The sequence below is a fragment of the Gallus gallus genome, chromosome 1, assembly GCF_016699485.2.
Source record: "Gallus gallus isolate bGalGal1 chromosome 1, bGalGal1.mat.broiler.GRCg7b, whole genome shotgun sequence".
Classification (NCBI taxonomy): domain Eukaryota; kingdom Metazoa; phylum Chordata; class Aves; order Galliformes; family Phasianidae; genus Gallus; species Gallus gallus.
The window spans coordinates 80,960,623-80,985,111 of record NC_052532.1 but is presented as its reverse complement, the minus strand read 5'-3'; the positions used below and the strand labels follow the sequence as shown (position 1 = coordinate 80,985,111).

General features: G+C 46.6%; 1 protein-coding gene across 3 annotated transcripts in view; it reads right to left on the bottom strand.

Annotated features, from left to right (window-relative positions):
- Positions 1–274: 274 nt before the first annotated feature.
- The window catches only part of IGSF11 (immunoglobulin superfamily member 11), a 122,777-nt gene continuing 98,562 nt past the window's right edge, over positions 275–24,489 (bottom strand). The window contains exons 1-7 of one of the 3 annotated variants that reach the window (XM_015294662.4): positions 7,473–19,136; positions 7,182–7,345; positions 6,129–6,336; positions 5,170–5,325; positions 4,073–4,195; positions 3,700–3,850; positions 684–3,027 (exon numbers count right to left, since the gene is read on the bottom strand). In XM_015294662.4, the coding sequence (XP_015150148.1) occupies positions 2,577–3,027; positions 3,700–3,850; positions 4,073–4,195; positions 5,170–5,325; positions 6,129–6,336; positions 7,182–7,343 (1,251 nt within the window). In that variant the 5' untranslated portion in view covers positions 7,344–7,345; positions 7,473–19,136 and the 3' untranslated portion in view covers positions 684–2,576. Of the gene's footprint in view, positions 3,028–3,699; positions 3,851–4,072; positions 4,196–5,169; positions 5,326–6,128; positions 6,337–7,181; positions 7,346–7,472; positions 19,137–24,489 lie in introns of those variants that run through there. The other 2 variants (NM_001318422.2, XM_040697888.2) reach the window with 2 other exon arrangements.

Below are 24,489 nucleotides of genomic sequence, written 5' to 3'. Positions count from 1 at the left end.
ACTCACCTTTGTCTATGGAAACAGAGATCTTGCAAGCCTGGGAAATGGTACCTTCAAGGGCAAGGTGTCATTATCATGAATGAGCAAAACAAGGCCATAACAGCAGGGTGCACTACCAAACTGGCTGTCCTAAGAAGAATCGGGTCATGGTTGCATGGTCACTGCTTACTGACAGCCACGTTGAGGATGAATACCAACAGCCAAACTGATTGTAGCTACAGAACCAGGGGAAAGGGGAAGCAGGAGCAAGCAGTAAAAAGTCCTTTTTTATATGAATAAAGTTTTATTGAATTTTATACAATTAGAAAGAACAAAGAAAGAGGAGCGAACAGTCTCATGGAAGGTAGGAACAAGAAGAGCTTTCCCACTAGAGGAGAGGGCCTGCTGAGGGCAGTGTTCCTGTAAATGTCACACAGGGATTGTTTCCAAAGCAGAGAGAATGTGTATGGGCTTTTCTTTGAATGCTTTTTCTTCCCTTCCCACATCAGGGTTTCAAAAGCAACCCTTCTTCCCCCAGTCAGTCCTACTACGCAGCAGCAAAGAGAGGTAGGGAAGAGGACTGCTCCTCTGGAACGTGTCTACTCACAGCAACTCCCTGTCTGTGCCACCACAGTGGTCTGCACTCATTCTTGGATGGAGTTGTGTAGGACAGGGAAGGAAGGGAGGCTGGGTGTTTGGTTTTTTTTTTCTTTTTCTTTTTTTCCTTTATTTTAAGCAAAGAAGGCACAAAATCTCAGCCAAGCTTCAAGCCTACTGCTGCCCAGGAGCTCACAACCTCCCCAAAAGCAAGTGTGTTCATGTGAGAACTTTCAACTCTTCCCCTCCTTCTCAGAGGATGTGCTTGCATTTGAAAGGTACAGCTCAGGCAGAAGGCGCTGCCCAAGGTTTGTGCACTGCTAAGGAAAGTAAAGCCGTGCTGGGACAAGGAAAAGGGGATGAGGAAGTCTCTTGGCTTAAAGTGACCCTTTTCCAATGTGAGAGCTACAGAAATTTGCCTGTGAGCACTCACATTGCTTTTTCCAAGAGCAGATCTGATCTGGGAGGTCTTCGGTAGTTTCGGAGGTGACCACTGCCTTTCTAAGTGCAAGGTTTGGTGTTACGCAGGAGGCTGGGGATACCCATATCCAGGCATGGCTCTGCTGAGCCAGGGCTCTCTCAGGAGGAAAAGTCCAAGCCCTTAGTCCATTCCTCCAATGGCATCAGGTCCCTTGAGCGGTTTCAACTCTTGGCTTTGATTAAGGCTATTTAGTTGCAATAGAAGAAGTAAAAGGACAGGTGCCAGCCACAGTCACCCCCTGGCTGTAAGGAGATGGCCGAGCCATCAGCAGGTGCCATAAGTACCAGTGTGGGAAGTAGGGGAGGCAGAGCAACAGCACATGGGCTTCCACAGAGTTACATCCTCCACTGAGTCCCTGCTTTTACTCTTTCTAAGGAAAAAGATTTGGAAATAAACCCTGCCAAACTCAGCATCTGGGAAGTTTGCATGTGTGGGAGAGGGGGAATGAAAACTATGGTGTCTCTGTGTGAGGGCCCCAAGCAAACATGTCCTGCTGTGCAGGGAAGCCCTCTAGGCAGACCAATAAGGAAAACCCACCATGCAAACACCAGAGCTGTGAGGTCCGAAGCCCCTCACCCCACATAAAAGCAGCCCAGGTGCAGCAGGCTCTGCTCAGGACTCTGCCTCCAGAATAACCCCAGCAACACCAAATAAAAGCCATGGGGCCTGTACCAGCAATGTGCCCTTGCTTTGCACAGAGCTCCTCAGGGACAGAGGCCCAGACGGCAGCACTCTCCACAGCCATGAACAGGGCTCTGGCAGCAGCTGAAAAACACCCAACCTGAGGAGTACCTGTGCGTGCATGAGTGTGTGAGTGTGAGTGTGTGTGTGTGTATGTGTGTGTCAGAGTTGAGGGGAAGAACAGCAAAAAAATAAATAAAGAGAAACACTCCCTGGCCCATGTCCTTGCCCGGCCTTCCAATCCATTTGGCTGGTAGCTGTACTGCCAACTTGCCCCTCCAGCTTGGCCGGTGCCTCTTCATGGCTGTCCCCATCCCAACAATCTTCTTCATCCAGCAGTAGGGCCGGGGAGGCAGAGAAGGGGTCACAGCCTCCATGACAAGGTGTACCTCGCCTGGCACCCCTCCCCTCTTGGCCTTCCCTGCCCCACACTGGTCGTTATCCTCTTAGAAATAAAACAGCAACAACAACAGAAAAATATATATCTTCCCAAACCTCCCTGAAAGACCCAAATGAACAGAAATGACCCCCAACAAAACAAACCGGAAACAAAAGCGAAAGCCCTGAGGCTAGGCTGGGAGGGGGTCCCAGCCAGGACCCAGCAGCCAGGGAGGGCCCCCGATGCCCTGTGACCTTGGCACATCTGTGGCGTCCATGGTGGAGCCCCGACAGCTGGGGGGCACTGCAGCATGGCTGAAGCTGCCCCAGTGGCTGGCAGCAGCCTTGGGAGGTCAACTTCCACCTCACTGCCTTTCAGGAAGGAGTAGGGTCTCTCAGCCATGTCTTCACTCCCCTGGTACACAAGGCCCTTGCTCAGCTCTCAGCCGCCAACGTGCCCCTACACAAGTGAGCCAGCACGGCTCTGGGCTGGCACCATGACAGGAACAGCCCCAATCCGCTCCAGTGTGGCCTGGCTGACGGCATAGGAGCGGGTGTGCGGAAGCCGAGGCTTCCTGCTGACTGAGCCGTTGCTCCGGGCCACCTCCTGTGGGGATGGTGCTGTGCTGGCTGTCACCACCAGCGTCTTAGGGGCAGCTGGGGAGGGGTGGCCACCATTGGCGTAGACAGGACGAGCGCTTGTGCTCCCCGAGCGGGAGAAGGGTGGCTGGCGGGCGTCATTACTGTTGCTGAAGCGGGTGAAGGAGTCTGTGGCGTGATTGGCCTTGGGATCATTCCAATAGCGGCTGTTGTAGGTGTTGGAGGAAGTGAGGGTGTCATTCTCCGATGAGGATGCATCAGCGTGGAATGTCTTGGTGGTGGAGGAGCATTTGGGTGGCAGGTCATCCTCCCTGGGAAAGAGAGAGTGTGAGGGCACGTGAAGGATGCTGCTTTGCTTTGGTAAATCCTCACCACTACCCCACACTGGAGGCAATACCATCAGTATAAAGTCAGGGACGGCACCAATGTGAACTGGCATCACTCCATGGCCTGTTACTCATCCCTTTTTACAGGACTCGCTTCTGTACATATTAATTGCTTTATGTGCCTACCACTGAGGGAAGCAAAGCATACTCAGGTCAAACCAGTGGCCGTCACAGCCAGTCAATACAGCTATACCTGTACAGCCAATGAATTGATCCTTAGGGAAGTTTCAGAAAGCTATCAGAGAGAAGCGTTGTGTTTGTAACACCAGAGAACATCACAGCTGTACCTATAGAGCTTTTTAGTTATTACTATCTGATACCGTGGGTCCAGATCCCCACCACATGTACAGTCACTCTCCTACAGAGCTAACAGTGCCAAGTTGAAGCTCCCAATAAAGGCAATTCGGAAAGAAAAATCTGTAGTTGCCATTCTTCATTTGCTTCCACTATTTTCCGGACAAAAGGGGAGGCCTTCCCTTACCCCAGGGAACACACCTAAGGATTACGAAAAGCAGAGGTTCTGCTTGCCTTCCTGCTAGCTGCTGCTTTTGCTGGCTGATCAGGGGTTTCCAACCACCAAATTTCCCTGACCCCTACCTTATCTCATTGGGAATCTCCTCTTCTTCTTCTTCTTTGTGTTTATTTTTCCAGTAAAACAGTGCTATGGCCACCAACACAACGCAGACAATAAGCACGACAGCACCTGTGGCCACTGCTCCAGCAATCAGGCCAATGCTCCAGGGGTGGGCTGTGGGGAGGAGCGAACAGAGAATGAAGAAGAAGTCAGGGCTGGGCTGTGGCCACCTGTGAGCATCTGAAGCTTAGAAGCAGAGAAGGGCAGTATCCCCATTCCAGGGTACAACGATCTTCTGATAGAGAGGCACAAGCTGGTTCACAGCAAACATGGTTACATGTGTTACTGTCACAAGACAGAAGCAGTTGACCAAGTCTCCCTTGGCAAAATACTTACGTGCAATGACTTGCAGGTCCAGAAGGCAAGTGCTGGTTCCAATGGCATTTGAAGCCACGCATTGGTAAAGACCTGAGGACACAGTGCTGATATTTCGGAGAGTGACAGTGCCCTGGACTTGGTCTAGTTAGAGAGAAAAGAAGGATTTAAATCCCTCCCCCGGGCTCGAGGAAAACCATGAAAAGGCAAATCCAGCAAATAGAGAATTGATGTGTGAGACTCTTAAGAGATAAATAAATTAGGAAGTAACCCTGAGATGGAAGCATTGTGCACACACACACAAGATTAGGTCATAAGGAGCTTACACTAGATGTTTCTTTTTCTTCTTACAGATGAATTTCTGCAAATGAAAGCTTGGGGCTCATATTACTATGCAAGAGAAAGGAGGAAAGAAGAGACGTGTAATTGCCTATACCCAGAACTACCTGCTATGTCGAGCTCAGCCCTGCAGCACCCTGCTTTTCCATCCCTGAGTTCCCCACTCCTTGCTCTTCCAATTTTCCTCATTCCTGAATTACCTAAAACTAAAATTCTTGTGCATTTTGAAAATATAACAAGACAAAGGACAAAAGTACTGTTGTCTCCATTTGGTCAGGACATGGAGGCTAAGAAACCTCATGGATAAGACTTAGTGGCTGGGCAGTATTCAATTGGATCAGAGCCTTGCTTTTACATGCACCTGAAAGATAGCACCAGTCACAACATACTCAGTGTGAAAAGCTGGCAGGATTTTTGAGGAATGATTCTGCCTCCCTTCTGTTTTCCAATCTATGAGCCTTGTGCAGGTGAGGTGGCAGCTGAAATCTCCAGACGTGCAAACATCTGGCAACCATATTCTCTCGCTCCCATTCAAAAAGATCCTTGTTCCTCAACTGGGAACACTGGTTCCATACCAAAATAAGATGAAACTTTAAATTGTTGCTGGTGAGTACCTAGTCCGACACAGCCTCCAAGCACTCCAGGAATCTTCGTTCCAAACAAGTGATCATGCAAGTGATGGCAGACACTCAGAGAACCATGTCATCTCTGGCAGCTCAGACAAAGGAAAGACCAGGCTGCCACCTGGGAAGTAAGAGGATAATCAACAGAACAAGCACCTTGTGTGGCAGTTGGGGGCAACTTGGGAACATTGTCCAGTTTCTCCCAGAGGTATGTTGGCCGGGGGATGCCTTCTTCCGAGCTGCAGGTCAGTGTGATATCGCTGCCCACTTCCAAGGACCCTTGGATTCTGCAAAGCGGGGCGGAAGGAGGAACTACGAGAGAAGAGGGGAAAGTGACAGCAGATCAGGAAAAACAATCGAGCAGTAGAGTACAGGCTCTTTCTGGACACACTGCAGGGGAAATCAAGGAGTCTGGCATGAGCTGACAGGAAATGAGAAGCAGACAAAGCCCAGAAAGGAGGTAGCAGACGAGAACTCATTGAGATTTGAGGGATGACAATACACAAAGATTCCTGACTGAAAAGCTCATCAAGGTAATGGATAACTGCTTTCCCAGGACCCACTTGTCTTAAACAAATCCCAAGAGAGAAAAGGGTGAACGCTTCAACTCTTGGGACAGCAACAGTGGCAACAACTAAGAGGGCTGCAAAATGAATTTCCTGTGATTTGGTTTTGTTTTCACTGCCTTATAATGGCACACACTCTGTGCTATTTAACATTCTAGGTAGCATCCAATATTACTTGCTTTTATGAGAAGGAAGCAAATCTCTAAGGTCCATTCTTTTCTCCTGTTGCTATGCACAAGCCTGTTATAACCCCTTAGATCTCATAAATGCACCCACCCTTTACTCACGCTTCTTTGCAGCTCCACATCACAAACTTGCCACAAGGCTTTCTCTCCACCATATTTTAAAACTCTCTAATACAACATCTGCATATGAGGGGTGTGAGCCTATAAACTCCCACAATACTCACAACCAACCCTGTCCCTCACCACAGTATGTCCATGGGATCCAGTGTACACAGCACCATATTTTTCTGCTATGAGCATCATCATACAGAGAATTCCCATACCCCAGCTCCTCCCTCTTCCCCCACAATCCCAATAAACACACCCAAGACAGTGAGTCCGATGACTCCAATATTCCTGCTGCCTCGATCAGGAAGATTGTTGACCAAACACTGGTATGTGCCAGTGTCTGATAGCTGCGTGTTGTTGATGAAGATGGAGGCACTGGTGGTTGGCATTGTCACAGCAAACCCCACTCGCCCATAGAATTGGGGTGCACCACCAAAGATCTGACCTCCTTGGTAGAGAATAACCTGGAAGAGAAAGGAAGGTTCAAACAATAATCTGAACGGACTGAGCAAGGAGGGAGAAGGGCAAGCAAACATGGGCATCCAAAGCTAAAAGATTATTTCTTAAAGGCTCTCTGAATAACCAAACATCAATACACAACAGTTGCTCCAGAAAGACTGATCCTAGGAGAAGTGTTTTCTACAACGGAGATTATGCCAATAAAAATGTTCACAAAGGGAATAGACCAGATACCCAAGTCTTTTGGCAAAGCTAGATTTGTAATAGCAGCTCATTTCATACAACAATCATTACCCATCTGGACACCCAATGTAGAGAGGTACAGACTCTCTGCAGGTCAGTAGGTACTTCATGAAACAGTCCACCTGGTGGACAGAATCGTTTTGGGTGTCAGCAAGTAATGTCTTGCCATGATTTGACACTGCTCACTGGTGATCACTAAAGTGAACTGAATACTGGGCAATACAACCCTTGAGTCTGTACACCTTCTGTCAACCCAACAGGTTAGATAGCAGTCTGTACTCAGGACAGGTCCCTGAGGAGAAAGTTCTCTTCAGTGCAGGATACTGAATCACACAGCTGAACAACAAATGTCATGGGGGCGGTGTGACCCAAGATAGATCCACTTCAGAGCAATGGATTTCTTCTGGCCTCCACGTATGTGGACAGAATTCAGGCCAACAGCTCTCAGGTTATGATTCTAGTGCCCACCATGGCAGGCTCTCATTTGCTAACGTTCGTAAGAATGGCCTTGCAAAAGTAACAGGCAGACTACATATAGATCAGTGTTGAAAGGGTAAAGAAAAGGAAAGCCCCAAGAAAATGCATACTCCAGTGAGAAAAGACCTACCTGTTCAGGCTGGTTGGCGTTAGAAAGAGGAGTGACCATCCATATGACATTAAGGTTAGTGAGAGCAGCATTAGTGGTGAAGGTGCAGGGCAATACTGCTGTCTGGCCTCGGGCAACTTGGATACTCCCTGAACTGACTGACACCTCCAGAGGACACACCATGCCTGGAAAGAGAAGAAGACCCAGTTCAAGCATTTCAGGAGAAGGAATCCCAGTTCAAACATTTCAGTTGGCCCTATGTACATGCAGGTTATGACAGCACCATTCTGTTGCTACGTAGCTGTCCCTTACCAATTACTGCAAGCTAGAGAGTTATATTCCTCCCCCAGCAGATCAGGCTGCTCTCATGCAGACATCTTCCAGAGGCAGATGCAGCTAGGCGTTGCTTTTAAGTAAGAGCATTCTCATTTCAGAGCCTCTGAGAACATCAGACTCTGTTTTGGAGACAGGGAAAGAGCTGTAAGAGCAGCCAAGCTGTATTTAGGAGATAATGAAATATGTTTTCAGACTCATCAATCTTAATGATATTTAACATCACTGAAACAGAAAAGGAAAGCACACTCTGAAAGGCTTCACCAAAGGGTAAGAAGAGAGAATGCCTATTATTTAAAGAAGAAATGCAGTTCTCGCCCAACTTCTCTTCCTTATGAAGTCCAACATGGACAGAAACACTTCATTGTTATTTTTTAATTTCAAAGGTTAAAAATCAAAATCTTTTCAGAGCATGTGTTTATTCCTAGCTAGTGAAAAATGACTACTGATTATGGAGGATCTGATCCAATCTCCTTCATATTCCATCATTTCCATTCTTCATTTCTTTGCATTCCACACAGGGTGGACGGGACACAAAGCCTGATGAGTCCCAGCTTTCCAGTGCAGAAGCTGAAGGCTGCAGTGAGTAGCACCAAAATTGTTTAAAGCACTTTTTTGCACAAGATCAGAATGTTGACTTCGGATGACATCTCTCTCTTTTTTTTTTCCTAGTTTGCTAGCTTGCTGTCTCCAGTGCATGTGGGAGACTGCTGGAGGAGATGGTAAGGAGCTTTCAAGCTCCAAGGCAATATCAGAATATTGCTAACATCTGGGTGTAGTCTGTGGATGGTTCTTGTCTCTTGCTTGTCTCTTCTTGGTGAAATGCTCCTTGAGAATATGGTTCCAGCTGAGCCCTGAAGAAACTCACCAGGCTGAGAAAAAGCTGAGAGATCTCTGACACACATCTGCTGGGATTCTTTCCAGCCTGCCTGATGGAGTGGTGGGGACCTCAGAGCCTGGAAGAACAGAGCTTCAGACTCTATGGATCCAAAGTGAGTAGCACTTGAGTAGCCTATGATGAGTTCCTCGATTTGGACTGACTGCTCTGAAACTGCAATACACGAGGATCTTCCATACCATCAACAACCTCCTCCACACTTCCCAATTCCTACACACTTTCCTTCCTCCCTGACTGCTTTCTCCAAAATCGCAGGTAGTTCTGAGAGACTCAGAAATGCTTTAAAACAGAACCAAACAAAATGCCACTTTAAATTGATTCATGAGTTCCTTACTTGGCAGGAAAAAAATAAAAGCTGATTTTTCTCACAAGCTTGGAACATGTTTAAAAATAGGCAGCACTTTGGAAAGTCTTAGCAAAACAGTTTAGCTCGGGTCCTAAAATCTAACAGAATGATGTGCCTGGACACAGAACAGCTGGTGAAAGTTTAATCCATCAATCTCCTATGAAGGGCTGTCAGCAGCAAGCGGAAGTAAATAATTTGAAAGGCCAGTAATAAACATGACTTTTATTACAAGGCATCTGCCTTCCAGTTGCTTCTGTGGCCAATAGAGTGGGAGTGGTTTGGGGTTCTTGAGCTCCTTACTATGGCTGGCCAGGCAGTTGCAGTAGCCCATAAACCAGAAGTGAGATATCTCTTAATGAATATTAGTTTGACAAGAGATCTTCTTGTCTTCAAGCCTGATGTGGAAGGTTATCTTGTCACGACTACTCCTCCATTCCTGCCACCATCCATGTGCTAAACTGTGCAGAGAGCCACACTGATTTGGACATTTAATTGGATTAAACTCTCTAACATGGAGCAGAAAGCTCTTCTACCACCTTCACTGTGGATGTTATGAAATGTTTCCTGTGATCTGCCCTCAACTTCTCATTGGATTTGGAATAGCAAAATGTGTTCTTCAGCCCCATAGCTTATTCCTCTCCAAGAAATACTCAAATATTCCAGATATTCAAATAGTTGTAAGTCAGGAAAAGTAATACTTCAGTGTGAGTATTCACTAATGGCAAATATTCTGGAAAAGTTTGATTTTACAATTTGCACTGCAGGCTTAGTCTCATCAATCACTCAATCACCAAGATGATGTGATTTTCATACCTAACCACTCTTTCAGTGTTCCAAATATTTGTGATTAGTTGATTGCAAACAGAATCATAAAAATACTAAAATAGAGCATGCATAATTTATTCACTGTCAAAATAATTCTCAATACATTTGAGAATATCCAAATCTGCTTATGAACCCTGTTCTCTTCCAGGGCTCTACTCTCGCCTCGTAGCACCCTTCAGTCACCATAATTTTCCCACCACTTCAAAGCACTACAGCAACCCTTTCTATCTGAATGTCACGGAGTGAAAGGGCAGTAAGAAACAGCTGAGGTCTCTGTCCATTTCTCCTTCCAAGGAATGGCTTTGAGGCTGGGCATGCAAGATGTGCGCTCTTGCAACACATCACACTCTCCTGTCCCTGCCTTATTAAAGCATTGGGCAAGCCAGCTCCGTAGACTTGCCTTTGCCTGTCAGCTGCTCTTTGGCCCAGGATGCACACAAGGCAGGCAGCACTTAAAGACAAGGACTCATTTTGTTAAGCTAAGTGGCACCTGCAGGGCTACAGCTGGGGAAAACATACACAACTGCTTCTGACAAGTACGCTTAACCAAGGCGACAGGGGAAGCAGGAGACCAAATGCAGGCAACGTCCTCTTCCACCAGCATAAACAGGGAGGTAGGCTGGTGCGTTAACACAGCACCGGAGGGCCATTACTGAAGCACAGCTCCTCTCCCAGGAAGACAGCTAAAAGAGCAAAGATCAAATCCTCTTCGGGGGCTACAGCATCTTTCTTTACAGCTCAGACTATTAGAAAATGTAATGTGGTTACACACGCACTTGTCCATCTATGCAGGGATCTTTGTGACAGCGTCCTTCCACACCAATACTCGTGGCCCAAAACACAGGTGGCTGCACACAAAGGCACATACACATCAGCCACTATGCCCAGGAAGGCACCTAGGAGGAAAACTGAACCAAACATTACATATTTAAACATTCCAAAATTAGGAGTTGCAAAAATGTGGTTTTGCATTAATGTAAAAGGAAGAAGGCAAGGGAGAAAGGGAGGAAGAGATTTCAAATTAGCATAAGTATTGGGATGAAGGTTCTTCAGTGCAGCCTAAGGAATGAAGGCTTAAATTCCCCTGGATAGGTATAAACGCAAATATAGATATAAGCACACATATACAGCCCTGTCTAGTACATCCAATTACACATAAGAGGTGAGGAAAAAAAAACAAGCAAAGGATGTTGTAAAAGGTCCCCTTCTGCCAAGGTATATTATCTTGATCTTTTGTAAGCATTCAGAGAAATTGTGAGAGGCAAAAAGAACCAGTCACCACCAAGTCATTCTTCTCCTAGTGCTAGATAATGATGGCCATTACACCCTCTCCTGTATGTGCAGTCTCCTCCTTACTTAGTAATTAAGCATCTCCGTAAGCAGCACGCCTAGAGGCAAAGGAGGGTACACTGCCATCAGCAGAAGGAGGGGTTGGCCCTTCCTCTTCGTAGAGCACTTTGACCTGAGCTTGATTCTACACACAGCTTTCTCATTTGAGCCCGATGCTCTGAGCTCCCATCATTAATTAGAACAAATGCTCCATTTTTGTGTCCCCCATCTATCAGGGAGCCAGCCAGAAGAACGATGTTTTGGCTGCAGATGCTCTTAGAGTTTCTTCATTTTTTTCTAGGATCTAGTACTTATTGTGGCAACGGATAAACTCTGATTTCATTTTTGATGGGGCCATATAGCTTTCCCAAGTAGTGCAACTCCCCAGTATCCATGGAGCTCATGTAGGCAGTTCATACAACACGACACAACAGTGTAGGGCCCAGACACAGCCAGTGTTTCCTTCCCTGAGGAAATGTGTGAGGAAAAGACTGATGCACCACATTTGCTACCTCCCGGAGAACAGTTGCAAGCCTGAAATGCTTCAGCACATACCAGACAGAGCGAAGATCAAAGGCATGGGAACATCTTAGCACTTTGATTCATACTAAGATGACTAAAAATGGGCCCTCACTGCCGAACCTCTCTGCCAGAGATCATCAGGATCAGGAAATCAACTCAGCTGACACCCCAGCGAGCAAAACGAGGTCTTCCACCAACATCACATCAATAGCAGAGTCTATGATATGAGTAGCTGATGCACCATTACCAGTTGATATCACAATGTTGTCAGATGGTCACGGACCACAAGGGCCTGAGAGGCTGTTCCTTGAAGAAGCACTGTGGTTATTCTGTTGAAGCTGTGCTAAGGGCATCTCCCCCTTTACTGCACCACGCTCAGCGTGATAACTGGGTACCTCTAAACAGGTTGGAGTATGGTTGGAGTACGGTGCAGAGAGAGGGCCTTTCCCTGCTTTATTTTAAGACCACAGAAAAATGGTGGTTTCTTTGGAAGGTCATTCATACAGTGGAAGTCAAGATGCTGCCTTGCCTGCTAGAGAATGCTGTTTGCTTTGTACCTACCCTCAAAAACTGTTGGCAAATCAGCAGTATCTGTAACCTGCTAGCAGCAACCTCATGAAACCCAGAGTTGTAGGAGGCTGGGCTGGGATGACTTTGCAAACACAGAGGACAAGGGACAGGTTCACTCTGCAGTGCTGGCAAGCCAGGGAAGCAAGTGGCCAGAAGGGAAAAGAGGTGTGAAAGAGATGAAGAAATGTCTCACCTTCATGAATTCAACCTCTCCAAACCTTCAGGGAAGATGTGCTGAAATGCATGTGGCTGGGGGGAGAACGAGAATAAAGCTTCAAGCTACCAGCTCGCAGGCAAAAGCCAGGAATGGCTCTCCCTATCCCTGTGCAATTAGCAGTCCTGTTGTGTGCTGGGAACGATGCCTATGGCAGCATGACATTTTGAGTCCCTCGTTAGAGAGGCAAAGATGAGGTCGCTCAAAAGTTTCAAGAGCAGGCTAGGAACACAACGTTCAATCTGGCAACTGCAGGCAACAGAAGGAGAAACTGCAGAGCAGTCTTTTTCCTGAGATGAAAGGAAGACACAAGTCACTGTGCCTTTGGCCTACCTCACATCTCTGAGTTTGGGACCAAAGCTTCCTGCTGTGCTGAAGGAACGTCTCCCACCTCAAGGAACATTGCTGACTCAACATGCTGAGCAGCAGCAAAAGCCCCAGCCCAGGAAGGTGTGACTCGCTGCTGGAGGGACAGTAACAGAGTGAAGGGAGCACTTCTGTCTTAGGACCTTCTTGTGCAGCAACCATTCAATCCACAGTTGCAAGCTCTGAGAATATTGTTCCACTTGCTTGCGGAACCAGCATCACCAGCCACTCCAAAGAAGGACAGATCTGAGTTAATGCCCAGCTATCCTGAGTCATTTCCAGCTCACTAGGGAAATTCCACTTCAGAAAAAAAGAGCCTTCAATGTCAGTGAGCAGGACAGGTGGCTGGGACAGATGCACACCTTCACAGTAGATTGTACCACCATGCTAATGTGCTGTAACACAAACTTTTCCAGGAAGTTTGTGGGCACACGTTATACAGACGTTATGAGGAGCCTATCTAGAGATACTGAGGACACTCAGAAAATACAATTCTTCTTTCAAAAGGACAGAGACATCCTGATACAGCTCCTCCTCAAGAAACAACACCGACTAAACCACTCCCAACAGCAAAGTTGGATTATTTCAGCCACCAGACTAAGAATCTACTGAGATAAGCTCATTCCTTTTATGTGGACGGGAGCAACATCCCAAACCAAGGCTCCTGCTGGTTCTTTCTGGCTCACAGTTGATAGTAAACCAACAGTGCATGATGCAAAATAATTTCCATCTCTTTCCCTCCTTACCTTTGCTGGCTCTGCAGGACAGCCTGGGACAAACAGCAGGAAAACTATTACATCTAGCCTGGTTTTAGGTCAAAAGCCCTGTGACGTGTTAAATCAACACAGGGACCAACATTTCCTCTTAGGCCTATACAGTGTTAAATGCAAGTCAAAAGCCAAGTAAACCTCTAAGCTCCTTTATCGCTAGAAAAACCATCAGACACAACTGCTGGTATCTCACCATCTCTCTGGCACAGAGTTTCCCAGGTAAACAGATCCAATTTACTCCAGAAAGAAGAATCTTAGGATTGCTGCTCAGCTAGCAGAATATGCGGGCAAGCAGGTACTAATCCAGGGAGAAATCACAGTGTCAAGGTCTTGAACTTGAGCCCCATAGTGTTTCTCACTGAGCACTCCACCAGCTGATCAGGGACATTGGCTACCTGTAAATCTGTGCTGATGACACTGACCCCTCTCCCTTATCATTTATAATCTCATCTGCGCCAGACAAAAAGATGACAGTGAGGCGTGCTGCTGACCCACCCTGCTCTGGTCTCAGCTGTTAGCCTTGCAAACAGCAATCACTACCACCACTGCCATCTCCCTTTTAGAAATCAGTCTTTCTCTGCAGGCCAGCTGGGAGGAGGATTTCAAACAGCTGTCTGATTGATGCAACATGGAGCACATCTCTCTGCCCCTGACCTCCCCAATCTGCAGCCATAAAGCGAAGATGAAAGTTGGACAAAACCAGAAAGGGTAGGAAAGCTTTCAGCAATGCATACTTAAAGAACAGTGTCATTTTGCTCCCGTGTCTTTGTCAGAGGAGCTGGGCTAGCTTTAATGGGGAAAAAAAAGAGGCTCTCATAACATGCGGATGAAAATCACCGAGGAATTTGATTCCTTCCTCATTTCTGCCACAGAATCCCTGTCGCTCGGCTCCAGGTGTCTTCAGAGGACTGCTGTTAGCGTGAGATCCTCGTATGCCCAGATTTAGACCTTCGTAGATAGATGTGCTGAACTGCTGAACCAGGGAAACCAAGAGTGTCTGCGCTCTCCATGTCACAGGGACTGCATTACACTACGCTCTTCGTGTAACTGAATGGTGCTCTTCCAGCAGATCCTAGAACCTGAAATCTGACAGAGGTTTTTGAACTGTGAGGACAGCATAGCACGAGAGCAGTTAGCTAACAGGGATAAAGTGGGAACAAGAACCCAAATTTGGTTTACAAATGCCCTGGTAGTAGCAGGGTCAGGAGCCCAGTGACCCAAACGAACCATTCCAGTTCTGGGCTCCTGCTGTGCTTCCCGTACTGCCTTCACTTCTGTGCCTCCATCCAGCCCACCTGGAGCTGATGGGAGAGCCACTTCTGCAGCTCCTGCTAACTGGGATGGCTGCCCTACATCTCTGCTGACAAGGATGCAGATGCATGCAAGTTGGCCATAAAAAAGAAACAGCAACAAAACCCCAGCACCATATTATTGGAAGACTATAAAAATAGGAAGGGACATTGATAGGCACAAAAATAGCATCTACAATGACATTAGCTAGGATAAAACTAATCAATCGCTGTGCTCTGGGGCATATGTTAATCCCCTCTCCGTGGTATAGTGTTGCACAATTAGGTACATTACGGAAGGTTTAACACTTCCCTCCGATGCATGCGGCATTGGCTGGAAACAGAGACTGCTGTGATCTGAGCTGGCAGTCTTTGAATCCACAGCATTTGCAGAGGACTCAAGGAGCAGCTGCACCACTGAGGTTGGGGAATTTTTTGCCTTAGCAGATGAGCAAGACCAGAGGGGACCCAGAAGGGATCAGGAACTCACTCAAGTGCTCATTCATCGCTCCCTTGACTTGAGAGAGGGGAGGGGTGGGAAAGTCTAATTCAGCATGCTCTGTGGGACTACTTGGTGCCAGATTAGCCCATTGCTGGCTGTGCCTAGCACTGGAGACATCTATGACTCATCCACCCACCCCCACAGGACTCAGGTGGGCAAACCAGGAGCCTGCAATCTGCTTACAGATGGCTGAAAGCCACAGCTAAGCAGCATAGCAGAGGTAAAAACATGGTTGTTGTACCCTTGCAACAGGGAGCTAGGCATTTCTTTCCCTCCTGAAGTTGTTCAGAGATGCCTGGAGAACCATTTTCCAAATCACAGGCACAGGCGAGGAGGAAAGTGAAATTCCAGCTGGGCACAGAAAGGTGCCTCGCTATTCCTGGTCTTCTACAAAGCTGAGGCTAGCAAACACGGTCCCTCCCTCTTCACCCCTAGTCTTCTGACGGCAAATCCTGTTGCATTAACTTAGGATATAATCACCCTCCGCAGTTTGCCTTGCCCCTCAGAACAAGGTTATTGTCCAAAAAGCAGCGAAAGCAGAAAGGAAGCTGTGCCTCCATCTCACAGCCAGGCATTAATTAGCATAATCTGCTGAGGAAGGTGGAAGGACAGGACAGCTTGCTTTGCTGTGAAAGGGAAAAGCTGTGTTGCAGATGCACTGTCCTGTTCTGCTGACTGCTACAGCGGAGGCATTATTCAGTGGCAACGGATGTCTAAGGGATGGGAGCAATTTAAGTGACCATGGCCAGTTACTCAATGGGCTGTCTGCCTGCAGTCTTTAGCCAAAGAGACTTGGGAACAAAAACTTGTCAAAAGTCCACGCAAACACATCTAAGATGGGAGGCTCTGCTTTAACTTGCCAAGAGCCAGCAACAACAGCACTGAGCTGCAGATCATGCCATTCACCTCGCTCAGACGCCAACATAAACCTTCCACATCCCTTGTCTTAATCATCTTGCTGCTTGCCACAGCGCATCAGAAAGAAAAATGGACCTTTTACAGCAAAGACTTGCATCTATGTTTCCTAAAAAGAAGAGAAGGCACAGAGATGACTGAGAGCAGCTAAGGCATAAATTGGCTTCATTTTCCTAAAGCAGGTTGCAAAACCTTATAGGAACCTGTCTTTAACATTTGGGAAGCTGCCACAGCCAGTCGCTGTGCTGAACACCCCCCCAAAGCATCCCCATGGATATATACACCACACCTGAGGCCAGCTGAGCCCACAGCATACAAAGTGCAGGGTGAGGCTGCATGGGATGAGAAGAGAGACGTACATAACTTGTTTATCCCTGAGTGAGAGTCTAATTAGAGCTCTCCCCTGGATCTAAAAGCAAAAATAGCCTTGAGTCCCCTCCAACCCATCCCTTTTCCCTGCTAATATTCTCCCAGCGCAGCCCAGTCAGCAGAGATGTGACGCGCTGCGGATTGGTGCCAAGTGCTGGCAACAGCACGTGACATTGCTGACACAGCAAAGTGGCCTCCTTTGGGAGAAGGTATCCACCAGTGCCTCTGCAAGGGAAATGTATCTGCTCCCGAGACAGGGGAACAGAGTCAGGGCTGGGAAGCCGAAATTAAAACAGGTCGGGAAAGCACTGCTAAGACACTCGCTCCTATTTTCTGTTTGCCGAGCCATAAAAAATACATTAACGGCCCAGCAGCTTTGTAAATGATTTATGGTCAAAAGAATAAATTTCTTCCTCCTCTCGTGGTTAAAAAAAAAAAAAAAAAAAAAAAAAGAGGCCAAAAGAAAAGGAAAAAAAAGGCACAACATAGTGATGAACTGCTTAATAAGGGAAACCAACTTAAGGTTTAAATACGTTCAATAGCATATTGAGTAGGAAGGATACAGCCCATAATGAATAGGTCTAAAGCCCAGCACAGGGAGGTGGTACAGGGGAAGGCAGGACAGACGGGTGGGCAGTCTGTATAATGGGACTTTGTGTGGTGGGGAACAGCAGGAGGGCAGGGTGCAGCTGCATAGGGAAAGGGGAGGGGAAGTGAGATACAGAACTGGCTCATAGGTGACTTTTTAATGCTGCTCCTAAATGTCTCACAGAATGCGTTGAAGGTTTTATTTCTCTCCCCACCTCCTGCCCCGTAACAGGAGAAATGCCATTGAAACGTGGACTGCAAACTCCCAGGTGGCTTTTCCACCTCCCCTGACACAACCACCACTAGGTCAAACTCCAGTAGATAGTCCTGACCTGTGGTTTGACTGCTTTTACCCAAAGCACTAAGAGCTGTGCCCATCCTCGCTCAAAAACAAAAGCAAGGCCAAGAAGCTGGATATCTGTTTTCTGTCAGTTTTGTGTCTCGTGTATGAAATCACAGAACAGTAGGGGTTGGAAGGGGTCTCCGGGGTTCATCTAGCCCAATCCCCTGCTAAAGCAGGCTCCCTATAGCAGGTCACACAGGGAAGGGTCCAGAGAGGTCTTTAGTATCTCCACAGAAGGACACTCCACAGCAGTCTCTAGGCAGCCCATGCTGGTGTGCTGTCACTCTTACAGTAAAGTTATTTCTCATGTTCAGATGGAACTTCCCGTGTCCTACCTGGTGCCTGTTGCCCCTCGTCCTATCACTAGGCACCACTGGCCCTTTTGGTATTTATAAACACTGATAAGATCCCCTCTCAGCCTTCCCTTCTCCAGTCTGAACAGTCCCAGGTCTCTCAGCCTTTCCTCATACAGGAGATGCTCCAGGCCCCTCATCATGAGTACCCAAGATTTCCAAGTGAGAAGATACTTGGCAGATATGTTTTTGTTTTTGCTGTGCCTTTGACCTCCCCTAAAAATATTCCTGCTCCATGACGCAGCTATGAATCCTTGTTCACCTGTCTTGCTGCCCACATGTGGCTGGGGCAGCTCTGCCTGGGCTGCTTTGACCCATCCTAGCCATTCCTCTAAAGGCACTCAACTCACTGGAAATAAACTTAATGTTTAAAAACCAAGCACATGTTTAAGTATCTTGCCAAATCGGGGCTTAAGGGTCTAATCGCATTTGCATCCATTTTGATAACAAAACTCCCGTGGCCGGCTGGTAGGAGAGAGATGAGAGCCTTTAAAGTGAGAGCATGCCGCAGTGCAACTGCTCTGCCTCATACCTGATGCTAAAAACAAGACTCATAAAGGCAGGAAAGCGCAATTTTCAGTTTCCAGGAGCAGTCAGACTGAGCCTGCCATCCTCGAGGATATTCAGCGATATTAGACCTCCATATTTGAAACTTCATTAATCCCAAACTACTTCTGATATAAAATTATTAAAAACAAACAGGAAAAAAAAAATAAAAAGCATTTCATTTAAATTGAAGGGGAAAAAAAATTGTCTTCTGATCTGGCAAATGCCGGGTCAGTAATTGAATGCATCAGATTATGAGTTGAGCTGTCTGAAAGAGGTTGTAAAAGGACCGTTTTCCACCGGGAAAAGAGTTTTCATTAAAATCAAAATAGGATGTAAGAATATCAACTTTGATGACATTTTCAGTGAGTGAAGACAAAATGAATTGCTTCGACTTTCCCATTTAATTACGGCAATATCGGCACACTTCAATCCAATACGGTGAAAACACTTTATTTCAATCCATTTAAACTTTTGCCACGTATTTAGGTGTTATATAAATTCTGACTTTGTATTATTTTATTCAGTAATGCTACAGTACTGTGAACACATACTCAATACACAATACCCTTCCATGAGAACAGTCTTTCGACGATGGAAATTTCCCCCAGTTTTTGTTGGATCCACTAAAAAGCCTGCACTATCACTACGCTATGAGATGAAACAGAGAGCGTACATTGGGTTTTCCCTACGGCAGATGACCACTTTTAGCTACACACACCTCCAGCCCACTCTTCACACGGGAACAGCAGGAGCTGTAGATGTTTCCTTGTGAAGTCTGGTGCTGAAGTCGCTCACGTGCCAGGTTTTGCCCCAAAACCCAAAGCTTCATTGCACACGTTTCTGGCTCTCTAAATGAATTCCCCTCTTCCCAGTTGTTTGGGCTACCCCCTCCCACATTGCACCGTGGAAACAGGACCAGTACGTAAAAACGTGCACAGCCATATTAAAGAAAATCTGTCCATCTGCTTACGCCTGTAGAAAGCTTCGCTGGTTGTTCTAACGCACGCTAGCAGGTAAGGCAGTGGGGCAATGCAGAGAGTGGGGCAATGCAGAGAGCCTCCATCGTGCAGTGAGGAAAACTGAGGTGGGGAGAGGCTATAACTCACCTCAGCACCAAACTTCAGGTCAATGGCAAGACACGAACAGGGCTTTGTCACCTGATTCATGGGCCTTGCTCTGCCTATTAATCACGCCCTCTGCCACTGTGCCAAGTATTAGTATTGATTTCAAATTAACACACACATTTCTTCTCAGAGAGGGGAAAAACAGCCAGGAAGGTTCACTGTTCAGCTCTGCTGGAGACCCACACGATGGTAAGAGTAGATGCTTTCTGCAAGGGGATCTTCCCCACAGTACTCCAGGCTGGGCTCCCAGATGCTCCCAAAATTCTTATGGAGGTTTTAAAAATACACAAAGCACTGTCATAACATGCTTGAAGAGAAGAGGCTTTCAGTTAATATAGCCATTGATGTTACAATACAAGACAATGTGCCTCTCTCCTTACCACCTTCTTTTCTGATGCCAGGTCCTCAGCGTTAACCCTGGGTGACCAAACCCCACAGTGCTGTCTGATTTAATGCCTGCCCTCTCTTCTTCCCATCCCTGATGTCCTAAATTCTCTTTTACAGGAACTGCTACGGGCTTCTCTTGTCTTTTAGAGTTAGAGTCTCAGGAAAACACTTTGCACATTTTCCCTCCGTAACAGATGCAAGAAGTTGCTTATGCCCAAGCAGCAAAGCACACAACTGCTCTGAACTAAGGAAGATTTTTTCTGCACAGCTGGCTCAGTTTTTCACACAGATGTTGTCACTCCTGCCAAGTCTAAGAGCACACAAAGCAACATTAATATGAAAGAGCCCAATTGGACACTGGCTTAACAATGAGTTGAAGATTCCCCAGGCTCAGTCCGGATGCTGCGTTTTCCCTTTTCTTTGTTTCTTTTTGCTTTCATGTATACCCAAGGGGGGGAAAGATGAAATAAAACAAAACCGTAAGAAGCCACTGAAGCAAGTCTTAGTCTTTTGGGGGTAAATTCTCTTTCTGAAATTCAAAACACACACTTTAATCTTTAATGTTAAACCCCCGGATTAAAAATTCATTCACAAATCTCATCGTTTGGAACACTTACAAGTCCATTGCATTATTAAAAGCTCAGATCAGTGGTACTCCACATAACGAAGTCTCTCCAAATTCCTTCCCTTCTCTGTAAGCTACAGCAGGTACTCACTGCTTTCCTCATTTATCCTTTCAGCCCAGAGAAACCTTGTTGTGATTCCAAAGATCTCAAACAAGCTCATGCTGGTGGCCTCAGAGTCCTATTTCAAGGTGCTATCACTCACCCTGCAGTCCCGAGGAGCAAATCCCATCCTGATGGGAGCAAGCGGGCCTCTTCAAAACAGTACTCCCCTATTTCACCACACATTGGTGCTCAGTTTGCTGGTGCTTGTGAACACCCCCAGTTTTAGCCAAGTGATGTAGAGTACACGGCCAGTATCATCGCAAAGGAAAGAAGCATCTATGCAAGACACAGCCCAGGCTGCCACAACTCAGTGGTGTTTCTCCGTTTTTTTCCAAAGGATTCATCAAACTAGTTTGCACAATGGAAAGAAGAGTCATTCCCAAACTGTGGTGTGCCATCTTGCTGCAAAGAATCAAAGAATCATGGAATCGCGTGAGTTGGAAGGAACCATTAAAGGTCACCTAGTTCAACTCCCCTGCAATGAACAGGGACATCTACAACCAGATAAGGCTGCTCAGAGGCTAGACACATCACTAGAGTCTGCAGGGATAAAATTATCTTCTTAAGAAACATTTTTGAGATGTTATGTGAAAGGTACTGTATGGATGCGCTGTCATGCCACACACTGGATGGCTCCAGTGGCACCAGGCTCTGGGCAAAAGTGACAGTCCTTTTACCCAGCTTCCAAGCACTGCTTGCCAGAGAGAGAAAGAAAAAAGAAACCACACAGAAGCGATTAAACATGTACAAATCACACTTATCTCCCCCTTGTTTATCATAACTTTTCCTAAGTTGTATTTGCTAATGGCAATAATAATAATTTCTGGAGAAAAAAATTAGGCTTGGGCTTCTTGCCAGATTCTTTGTTGTTCATCAGGCACAGAAGTCGCTGTATTACTTACATGGTGACACCAAAACTTCACAGGAGGGGTCCTGCCAGGAAAAGTTTTCACAGATTCTTATGGAAGATGCAGGGTTGAAAACAGAAGAGTAACTCGTGAGGGAAAAGAAGCAGCAAATCCCTGCTGTGCTTGCTAAGAGTAGAAAGTAAAGAAAGCAACAGTTATGAATGAACATGGGATCCAGCAGTCCTGCTCAGGGCATGGATGTCTTTTTCCAGCAGGGTCTGAGCGCCTCAGGGAAGGGAAGGAGCAATAACCTGAGTGACTTGCTAGGTGACAAGGACTCCCCCGAGGTGACTTGTGCAGAATTAGAGGTGAACTCTTACCCTCCAGAGCCCAGCTCAGTAGGTCACCTCCCAGTTCATCTCTTCCTCTATAAATTCAGTCTTCCACTTTTAAACTCATGTGCCCATCAGGTCAAATTACAATTAAGACTCTGCAAATATGGCAAAATATATTCATGAACATCTGTTTGAATAATAAGGCTGAATTTGCTTTGACAGTGTTTGCCCAACCTGCTTTCCTTGCCTTCTGTGAGCACTCACACCAGCTCTCCCTTGCTCGAAGACATGACCGCACAAGGGACTGCTGCAACACGCACATAAGCATGGAGATTGTGTCAGTGGAAGGAGAAGAAGGTTCCCTCAGGACCCCACTGCCCTCTGGTGAAGAACCTTTCCCTAACCCCCATCCTGACCAGAGGGAGACTTGTGGAGTTGAATCAGGATGGCCTGACTGCTGACCCATAGAGATGGATGGAAGGGATGCCTACCGTTCTGCAACATGGATGCAAGAGCCCAGTACGTGCACAGGTGTTTTGTCCCTTTCTAAGGGAGAGTGTGGAATGGCTAAAGCAAAAATCTAGCAAGAGAGGGGTGACCTCCAAGCATGAGGAACCAAGAATTTGCGAAAGTTTAGCATTATAAAGGTTAAATCCTAAAACCATAGAAGCTCAGCCTCATTTTGAGGCTGCTGTAGTGATGTTATTTATGTTCACTGTAAACACAGACCACAGGTAAAGAATTCAGCTCTAAAGACAAGGTGGTGTTGTGAGAGGCAGTGCTCTGTGGAGGCTGGCATAGGGTACTGCCCAGCCAGAGACCACATTTAGCAAAGCTTCTTCCAATTTCTTGCCCAGCTCTCATTACTGTAGGATGTACTAATATGTATTTCTGCACTCATGTCACAATATGTTAAAATCTTTTCCAAACTCTAGGAAGCAGAAGATGCAGCAGTGAAGGAGGCATTCTGCTAGGCTGGAAGACAACATCGTTTCAGACAGCACATGCAGCAATAATGCATAAGTACAGAGGACGGACAAAGAAAATAAAGCCCCTTTCAGGTAGTGGAAGTCTAACAGATGAAAACAAGCTTCCATTAGTCTTTTGTCATGAACATCCCTGGCTGCAAGTAATTAAATGGGTTTGGTACACGCTTTTTGACCAAGAGGATGGGCACCTAGTGGTGAGAGAAGATTCTGGTGCATCCTCTCAATTACCCTCTTTCCTGCAGCCCTCTTAGTGACACACTCACAAATTTCCTCTCCAATGCTGATCGTGCCAGCAAGATACAAGAAGAGGTGGTCTGAAGGGGAGTGGTTCTGCCCACTGCCAGTATGGCTGGCTGTGGCTGTGAAAAGAACCTGTGAGGGAGAAAAACCACATCCTCAGGTTGAAGGGCATTGTATGCATCTCCATTCATGGGAACGTGCATTGCAGGACATACCTCCAGCTTTGGACAGCAAATGAGGGCTGTGGGGAGGGAGTGGAAATGGGAGCTCTCTGCCATGAGAGCACCTTCCTCCTCCAGGCAATGGAGTAGGGGTGCTTGCTGGAGCTGACAAGGCCACGGAGCACCCATTCGGTGTTTTTCATCCTTTGAGAAGCAAACAACACGAGGTGGCAGGGTGGCTTTTCCCCCTTTTTCCGAATGCTTGGGTTTCTGACAGGTTTCTCTGGGAGGGGCTACCCAAAAGCTCCATGGAGGTAGAGTGTCAAATGTTAGCACTCAGCATTTAATTTGTGGTGCAAATCCTGTCAAACCCAATTGTGTCTCTTTGCCCCTCCAAGGCATCCCAGGCCCCGTTTGCTTTTGTAGGGGGGGGGGGGGGTGAGGCTTTGAGGAATGGCCAAGTGTTAAAGGCAGACACCAACAGGATGTGCAGCGTAAGCTCCAGCACCAGGTGAGCCCCTGTGCAGGCTCTGTGTATGCATGCAGAGTGGACAGCAGGGAATACACCCCAGGAGCCTTAATTAATGAACATACTGAAAGCTTCAGGTATCATCATGCCAGAAGAAAAAAATGATGACACTAGCATCTAAGCGAGAACTGTTTGGATTAAGAGGGAGGGAGATGGGGACAGAGGTAAGGTCTGGCTTGCTGGATACCTCCAAAAAGCGCAGCTCCCTCTACAGGGATCTGCCATACTCATCTGTATCAGGCAAAAAGGTACCAAAGGAGAAGGACCCCAGTAACATATTGGAACAGGCACAACTAAGTGAGAACCCATAAAACACATTGTCCTGTGGAGAAAGAAAGCCATCATTGTGGAGGAAGGAAGGTACAGAACGAAACAGATGTATCCAAGGAAAAGAAGCAGAAGAACAGTAAAATGCTAAATGATAACTATAGTATGCTTTAAAGTGTATAAGAAAAATATTTCTCCTTACCCCATTGACAGTCATTATTAGCAATAAAACTCACTGCTGGATCTCAGACTGACCTTCTAGATATAACAGCAGCAAAGTCCTGAAAAACACTGCTCAGGGGAGCGCTTCCACCTGAGGCACTGCCTCTCCTTGCAAGGCTCCTTTCCTACCTCCCATGCAAATATCAGCACTTGTGGCTTTTTCTGTTCTTGGAAAAGCAGTGGCCTTGGAGGAAGTAAAGTATGAGACAGGAATACAAGAAACAGAGTGAAAAAAAAGCAGAAAAGCAGTTAACAGTTTTCTAGCACTGAACTTAAATAAAAAAGCAACCAGAAGGGTTTCCTTTCATTTCCTTCCTTGTCTTCTCTCCATTTGTTCCTTACTCTTTTTCTTATGGCAAAATCAAAACCAGCATCAGAAGAAATTAAAAACCTCCTTTCCCACTTATTTTTTCTACCC